The sequence below is a fragment of the Misgurnus anguillicaudatus genome, chromosome 15 (genome assembly GCF_027580225.2).
Source record: "Misgurnus anguillicaudatus chromosome 15, ASM2758022v2, whole genome shotgun sequence".
Classification (NCBI taxonomy): domain Eukaryota; kingdom Metazoa; phylum Chordata; class Actinopteri; order Cypriniformes; family Cobitidae; genus Misgurnus; species Misgurnus anguillicaudatus.
In genome coordinates, this window is record NC_073351.2 from 24536390 (window position 1) to 24545292 (window position 8903).

Genomic DNA, 8903 nt, shown 5'->3' on the forward strand with positions numbered 1-8903 from the left:
CACGCGAGGACACGGGCGGTCTTATAAAGGTCAATTCAAAGGCTACAGCCTCCGGAGGTCGCATCTGTAGGATGTATACGTCACACAGACTGTCTTACAGAATATTAGCAATTATAAAGTTGACTATTATTATTGGTTAATCGTAAATGGTGTAATATACTTGCGAATGTAATGCTCAGTTAACTTAAATAAACCAGGCTTGATGACGTATGCAGCCTGCATATGCGACCTCCAAAGGCTGCAGCCTCCCAGGTTGAGAAACGGCCATAATGCACGTGCTCTCGTCGTCTGCACACAAGCACCACACAGGGGTGAAAGGAAGTAACTGCATAACTTTAAATGTCGTATCGTAATTTATTAATTTTCTCTATTAGTTTAATAATACAACGATGATATAATTATATATTTAATATATTTCGATTACATAGTTGATCAAATACAAAAATGCTTCCTGCCTTAAGGTTGGAAAAATACAGAAAATGCAAACACTGCCACACAGAATGTAACCGGAAAAACCTGACACAAACACGAATGTCACAATGACAATGGATTGTTTAATTTGGGTAACATGGGATCATATTACTAAAAGACTAATACATCTAAATAAAGCATGGTTGTGATGCGTACTTAAATATATACAAGGTCTGAAAACATACAGTAGCTACATCAAACTTCTTTACATACATGCAATAAAGTCAAAACAGTCAGTTGTATTTTATACACACAGTTGTGAGTATACCTACTTCATTATATTTGTACCAAAAATTTAGCAAAACCTCAGTTTGAAGACATCCGGTTGCTGTATAAAAACAGACTGTGTAATGTCCCTATTTAGATGTAAACATGTTTGGGTGTGTGGATAAACATCATCAGCCCAGTATGATAACAATAGAAGTCAATGGAAAGTCCTGACAAAAAAAAGAGAAAAAGAAGCATGTTTGTGTTTGAAAGTGAAAGAGAGATTGAAGGATTGTCAGTCCAATGTCCTTTTAAGGAATTCCACCAGCAGATGATGAGGAAAACCAAAATCTAGCTGCACTATCACATACCCCTGCACATGCGGAAATAAGAAATGGGAAAATGATATAGATCATTTCAGATTACAGATTGTTACACTATATCCAAAACATACAAGTCAATATTATATACTCACGTCCTGGGGTAAAACCTCAGGATTGATGATGTCAAAGAGGTAAAGTCCCTGTTCGTCCATCAAAGCGGTTAAATCTGGCTCAAGGTCTGAAATGAAAAAACATTTATAATAATAAAGAGGGGGATACATATTAACAAGCACACTACAGTACTTATTAATGGTTGCACTTTTAGTGGTCACACTTACATGATATGACTTTGGGGATGCCCATCTTTTCCACAGCCTCCTGTAGATACGTTTGCAAGCTTTCATCCACCTTTGAGAACAGTCATAGAATATATAGGGTATGTAAATATATACATAGATTTAAATTTAGATGTATATTTCAGTTTCTCACCTCAGTGGCTCCTTCGGGTGTTGAGACTTTTGTTATATTAATACTATAAGGGCCACAAAGAGAAACTTTATCATGGCCACACACACAGAACTGACATATATTTGGAATTAAACTTCTCAACAATGACATAATACCACAACTCACAGCTCTGGAGTGGCCATCAAAATGAGTTTCTTCTCTGCATATGAAGCTCTTACAACAACTGTTACATCCTGCAAGCACACAAACAAGTGAAAACCCTCAATGTAATCTGTATCTATTGTTTTATGCTTTTATGAAAACCTACAGGTGTCCTTTACATTTTGGTTCCCCATTTAGGTTCCTTATTAACAGACCTTGTAAAGAACCTTTATTTTTAGGTGTGTAGTGTTTTATGCACGGCTTAAAGTGCATGGCTATTGTCGGGTTGTTGACTTACAGTCTCAAAATAAAGTGTTGGTTCAGTCTGATTGGCCAAAGAAAGCTCAACTCCAGCAACAGCTCTGACAAATGTGCCCTGTGTGGTGGTCCACAGATGAGGAACTGACACGCTCCTTGCCTTTAACACCGGACCCTCGGTGGACAGCCACTAATGACATTGTAAAAGTATGCAGAGTCACATAAATACACTGCTTTCATTTCGAAAGACTTCTATTAGAAAACCTTCATTTGCATGTTGCTATACTAGCAGTAACAAGTGTGAGTCACGTCCATCTTTGAATATGTTTTAAATACCTTGCTTAACAATTCAGGTCTGGGTAAGGACATGTTTGTTTGAAGCAGATCCTGTTAAAACAGAAAGGGAAGTGAATGTGTCACAAAATACTTCACAGTTGCATACTGAGTTGCTTATCATCTGTCACGTGACAGCTGTAATGTTTGTCTTGCATTGACTGCAATAAGCAAATGAGCTTTGGCTCATGCAATGCTGTCTCCATTTTGTCACCTTCCAAACATGGCAGACACTGTAATGCGGGAAGTAAAATTAATGGTGTTATATTACATGAGATAAATGTTTATCACACAGCTATAAGCAGATACAGATTCACTTTCAATGACACATTATTTATCCAAAGCAACTTACGGTGCATTTCAAGGTATACATTTTTTAACAGGTTGCTTGTTCACTGGGTTGGAACCCATTACCTTTTGCAGTGCTAACACAATGCCCTACTGCTGAGCTATAAAGGATCAATGCTATTTATAGAAAGTGTTATGTCACACCGTGAGTCCTGTCCCTGAGATGTTGCGTTTAAACCGTCCATCATGGTATGCAGCACTCATAAGTGGGTCTAAAAGCCCATCAGAGATCCAGAAGTATAACATGCGTTTCTCAGATAGTTGGGAGGGGTTGAACACTGAAGTATTTAGGACCGATGTTTCATCATTGTATTTAACCAGACCCTGGTTATGACAGAGATAACAACAGTCAGTTCAAACATAATAAAATTGTAAGGCATCATTATCAAGATTTTTGTTGGTTTGACTACAATTTTAATAACATCACTACGATCAGACCCTTATGGTATGACTCTATATAGTTAGACTTGATGATGGGTGGAGAAATCACAGAGATGTCCACACGAATGTCACCATCACTTATAAATTGCTCTGTTTGGAAAGAGAGTATGTCACATAAGGAAAGCAGGCAACTTTTATATATAGCACATTTACAATCACCTAAAGGATTATTAGGAACACCACACTAATACTGTTTTTGACCCCCTTTCGCCTTCAGAACTGCCTTAATTCTACGTGGCATTGATTCAACAAGGTGCTGAAAGCATTTTTTAGAAATGTTGGCCCATATTGATAGGATAGCATCTTGCAGTTGATGTAGATTTGTGGGATGCACATCCAGGGGACGAAGCTCTCGTTCCACCACATCCCAAAGATGCTCTATTAGGTTGAGATATGGTGACTGTGGGGACCATTTTAGTACAGTGAACTCATTGTATGTTCAAGAAACCAATTTGAAATGATTCGAGCTTTGTGACATGGTGCATTATCGTGCTGGAAGTAGCCATCAGAGGATGGGACATGGTGGTCATAAAGGGATGGACATGGTCAGAAACAATGCTCATGTAGGCCGCATTTAAACAATGCTACGGTTGGCACTGAGGGATCTAAAGTGTTCCAAGAAAACATCCCCACACCATTAAACCACCACCACCAGCCTGCACAGTGGTAATAAGGCATGATGGATCCATGTTCTCATTCTGTTTATGCCAAATTCTGACTCTACCATCTGAACGTTTCAACACTAATCGAGACTCATCAGACCAGGCAACATTTTTTCCAGTCTTCAACTGTCCATTTTTGGTGAGCTCATGCAAATTGTAGCCTCTTTTTCCTATTTGTAGTGGAGATGAGTGCTACTGTTGTTGTTGCCCATCCTCCTCATGGTTGTGCGTGTTGTGGCTTCACAAATGCTTTGCTGCATACATCGGTTGTAATGAGTGGTTATTTCAGTCAAAGTTGCTCTTCTATCAGCTTGAATCAGTCGGCCCATTCTCCTCTGACCTCTAGGATCAACAAGGCATTTTTCGCCCACATGACTGCAGAATACTGAATGTTTTTCCATTTTCACACCATTTTTGTAAAAACTAGAAATGTTTGTGCATGAAAATCCCAGTAACAGAGCAGATTGTGAAATACTCAGACTGGCAACAAAATTGCTAAAATCACCTTTCTTTCCCATTCTGACATTCAGTTTGGAGTTAAGGAAATTGTCTTCATCAGGACCACACCCCTAAATGCATTGAAGCAACTGCCATGTGATTGGTTGATTAGATAATTGCATTTATGAGAAATTGAACAGGTATTCCTAATAATCCTTTAGGTGCGTGTATATATCCACATACACTCTTAAAAATTAAGGTGCTTTAAGATGCCACAGAAGAACCATTTTTGGCTAAACGGTTCCATGAAGAACCTTTATAAAGAAGTATGAAAGAAATGGTTCTTCTTTGACTGAATGGTTCTTTGAAGAACCAAATTGTTTAAATAAGATATCTACATTAACTTTCACCTGCTTGCTCTTGGATGAAGTCTGCTAGTATGTTGGCCACATTGTTTATTTCTTTACAGATCTGTTAGTGAGGGAAGAAACTCAGATCAATAAAAAATGTGATTAACACCAAACTTTATGTATAGAGTAAAACACTCACCTGTGACTTTACAACTAACTTCACAGTAAACGTCACAATATCTGTGAACATTCTTTTCAGCCAGCCGGGTCTGTGCACAGTCGAAATGAGAGTGTGTCATTTACTAAACATAGCAAATGTGCAATGCATCATGCCATTAACTTATTCAACAGCATTGTAAAAATGTATTTAAACTGCTCTTATACTAATTCAGATATGAGAAATGTTCACCCACTCTCGATCTCCCTGCAGGAGCAGTTTCAGTTTGTGAAAGGTGAGGTAACAGTCTGAAGTGTCTGCAGCCACTTTGCCCTTTCCGCAGTCTGTTGCATAAACACATACACATTTTCTATTCAGATAAAAACTAGAAAAGCCTGTACTACCTGCTATGTATTTTCATGTCTCACATAACTAGTTTTCTTTGATTACATTTCACTATTTAAGGTGAGTTTTAAATAGTGATACTGTTTTGTAATGTATATTTGCTTTTTTTGTCCTTGGGAGCTGTCACTAACTTCTATTATCTATAATAATACATTTATGCATTTGCCAGAGAATTGTATCCAGGCTGACTTACAAAAGTATACTGTATATTTTATCAGTATGTGTTTTCCCTAAAAAATCTAACCTATGACCTTTCTGCTAGCGCTATCAACTGAGCTTGAATGTTGTTCTCTATGTTGTTTATAGTTTGACTTTTCATCATGTGGGCTTTCTATATATGCCTTTAGATATTTAAAACCATGTACCTAATGACATCATTCATAATCAGGTCATCATGTTTATCTGATACACCCTTTTATAGAAACACTTCCTTAAACACAGGCAATTTACAGAACAAGTTACAAGAACACTAACAGAGTATAAAGGGACTCACATAGTTTTGGATTGATGCCCAGGTCAATCTGAGACTGAATTTCAAAATCAACTGACTGTTTCAAACTGATTCTGTATGAGAAAGTACATGGCAATGTTACAATAATGCAACATTATGGTTTATACAATGAAGGAAAATTTTTTTTACAATTGCAAAAAAGCAGCAATAAATTACAACTGGCCCAAATATATATTTATTGTATTGCAGGCTATCCCAGGTGAAGAAGTAAATGTAGGGAAGATGTAATGTCTTCTCCCTGCCATGGGGGGAGCTGTTTTTTGTGTCTCATTGGGGAAGTTGCCTCTTTCTGACCCCTTCAGTTTTATTTCCTTTATGAAAAGGTAAGGAAGGCTATCACTGTTGCTGTTTAATCTTTAATAATATAAGCCATCCATATCAGTAAAGGAAATAAAACTGAAGACACAAAGACAGCTCCCCCCATGGCAGGGAGAACACATTACATCTTCCCTACATATACTTCCACAATGAACTTAAAGTGCTTTATTTTCACGCACTAACTTTGTTCTTATTATACTAAAAATGATTCTTTAGTACTTCTTAAAATAATCTTAAGAACATCTAAGTGTACTTATCTTCTATTTTGAGACACGAATATGAACTAAAAATTTATTTAAAAAAATGTACTACACATTAAAAATATATTTTTTAATACATAGTACATTTTTAGTTCATATTCATGGTGTCTGAAAATAGCAGATAAGTACACGTATATGTTCTTACGATTATTTTAAGAAGTACTAAAGAATAATTTGTAGTATATTAAGTAAAAAATTAGTGTGTGAAAATAAAGCACTTTAAAGGGCACCTATTATGCAAAATCCAATTTTAACAAGGTGTTTGGACATAATGTTTGTGTGAATACAACCACCCTAAGATGAAAAAAATCCACCCTTGATTTTTAATCCCCATTAAACCATTTTCAGTGGACATGCCGTTTTGATTCTCTTATCAATGTGAGGTCACATTGATAAAGCCCCACCTACTTACAGTCCTGCATAGTTTTCACCCTCAGCAAGTTTTAATCTATCCACTAGATACTATTGTCTCAGACAGTATTAATCAGATCTAGTTTAACTGAAAGCACTCACTGTCTGTTTGTAAGTAATAAGGAGCTGTAGCTCATTTGCGTTTAAAGGTACAGCGCATTTTTGCTCCCACTCAAATTGGGGTATTGTGGACATGTTATAATAAATTATCTGTGGGGTATTTTGAACTAAAACTTCAATTAAATCTTGTAAAAATAGTAGGTGCCCTTTAAGTACATTATGAAAGTGTACTTTCTTTCACCAGGGATACTGCATAAACAAACACAATAATTTAACAAAAGCATATGCAAAGCACAGAGTTAAACCCCAGCTATTCCAGAAAGCTTAGTGGGAATAAATAGAAACACTCACAGCCAGCTCCCATATCCATAGTTGATGGTTCCCTTGAATACAGCAGACACATTTGAAATGATCAGCCCTATTCCTTCATTCTCTTTCAGCTCAAACTCACTCTTTCCAATTGAAAGGTTATGGATCTCTAAACTAAGCATGGAGATGAGTATCATAAGACACAGGATGCAGTAACACTTAAACAGATGCAGACATCCTCTTAGTTCACTTACTTGTGAAATTTATATTCAACTTTACCCATGAAGCCCATTGACTTCACTCCCTCTATGCTGGGATATTTGGCATGCTGAAAGGCGGCCTCTATTACTTTTGTAGTCTTCTCATTCACTGAGGAGTCAATCAAGAGATATTTATTTAAATCAAAAACAAATTTCATAAATGTTGTTCAGTTGCTTTAATTGATTACCATTTCTTAAAAATATTTAAATCACAATTTTTTCACAATTACAAGCCAGTGTAGTCTCTCACTAAGATAATGAAAAATCACCCACAGTAAGTTGCAGAGTAAAATTTGAAATGTTTAAATTATTTTGGCATTTTAAAATCCTTTCATTTTTGTCCTCTAAGTGGCGCTATTGTTGTAGTGACGGTGATCAGTTACGGTAATAACACGCCACACGAGCTGTGGCTAGAAGGGATACAGCAAACGCCGAAATCTCGCCGGATGTGCGCTGTTTTTATCCTAATCATACATCCAAATCTAACCCTAAATCCAACATTTTACGGGATTTAGATCGTATCTGTATGCCATCTAGCCAGAACCGCTGTTTCCATCCTAATCCTACCCCCAAACCTAACCTTAAACCCAACATCTCGCGAGATTTCGGCGTTTGCCGTATCCTTTCTAGTCAAAACCCACAACACGGCATTAAAGTATTAAATTTATAGTAGCTTTTTACAATATGTCAAGTAATTCAATATATAAGTTAAGTTAAGGTACCTCACATAAAAATACTGTAGCATTTATTATATACTAAACTGTAGGAAAATGCCTAGATACTAGACTAATTGTGTACATAGCATATATTATATGAATTCACTATAGTTAATACTACACTCTCAAAAATAAAGGGCTGTCATTGGGATTTTCAAAAAGTAGACCTTTGTACCTAAAGAATACATATTAGTAGCCTACCTCAAAGGTACATAGCTACATAGTTCACATAAAATATAGTGAACATTAACAAAGTGTAGTAATTACTACATTATACCACAATAAACAACTATTGCTATTGTAAATACTAAAGTATATGGGATGTTATTTGTGCATTCCTTTTGTGCACAAAACTGATTTTAAATATGTGAAAGTTACATAATAACACATTTCTATTGATCTCAAGCTTGCTCTTGACTAAAACCCTAGGCCTTGTTGGTTACTATTTGCATTTGCTCTTTATTTGCATGCATTATATAACATTTTTCCACTTTTAAAGGACTGACTGCATAGAAACAGAAACCAAACAGAGTTAAATACTTACAGACGGCAGCAGCAGGGTAGGTAAGCCTGCACACAGCTCCTGCAAACTTATAAGCCTCGGGAGGACGCACACAAGAACAACTTACACTGACCAGCCCGAAAAACAGGAGCAGTGCTACACTTCTCTCCATCTCAACAAAATGTGATTGAATACAGATGAGCCTCTGTCTATATGGCGTAACTGATAGTAGGGCCTCTGAAAGACCTTCGTTTTCATTGAACCGGCATTTGAGTAGGAGGGACAGATTGGGATGTGGGGGTGGACAGGGCCCATGACATCTGACTTTCAATGTTCCTCTTTTGAAGAATAATCGAGAACAAGCAAATACCCTTGAGGTCGAGTAGCGTATGCCGTTCAAGGGTTTTAGAGGCCGGTAAACAGTACATTCTGGACATTCTTCAGTAGAAAACAAATAAGAGATATGGTTATAGGACTGAGTGGATTGGGGCAGGTCAAAGTCCATGGAGGGGACAGTGGCATGAAGTTCATACACAGTCAAAATAAATGATCCA

The 8903-nt window shown here is 36.9% G+C and overlaps 1 protein-coding gene across 1 annotated transcript; it reads right to left on the reverse strand.

Annotated features, from left to right (window-relative positions):
• Nucleotides 1-534: 534 nt before the first annotated feature.
• Nucleotides 535-8567, reverse strand: cetp (cholesteryl ester transfer protein, plasma). Its single transcript, XM_073853631.1, has 16 exons — nt 8392-8567; nt 7126-7240; nt 6914-7045; nt 5496-5566; nt 4854-4941; nt 4640-4709; nt 4501-4561; nt 2983-3080; nt 2694-2867; nt 2205-2255; nt 1909-2058; nt 1635-1702; nt 1491-1533; nt 1340-1409; nt 1154-1239; nt 535-1051 (listed from the first exon to the last, which is right to left on the reverse strand). The coding sequence occupies exons 1-16, from the start codon at nt 8519-8521 to the stop codon at nt 974-976; spliced, it is 1485 nt and encodes a 494-aa protein (XP_073709732.1). The 5' UTR covers nt 8522-8567; the 3' UTR covers nt 535-973.
• Between the last annotated feature and the right edge of the window lie 336 nt (nt 8568-8903).

Bases quoted from the DNA above. Each gene is read 5' to 3' on its own strand.
- cetp (XM_073853631.1), bottom strand. From the start codon at position 8,521: ATGGAGAGAAGTGTAGCACTGCTCCTGTTTTTCGGGCTGGTCAGTGTA. The intron at 1,534-1,634 runs GTGAGTTGTGGT...TGGCCCTTATAG, and splicing joins TTGATGGCCACTCCAGAGCT to TATTAATATAACAAAAGTCT. The intron at 1,240-1,339 runs GTAAGTGTGACC...TTTTCATTTCAG, and splicing joins CATCCCCAAAGTCATATCAT to ACCTTGAGCCAGATTTAACC.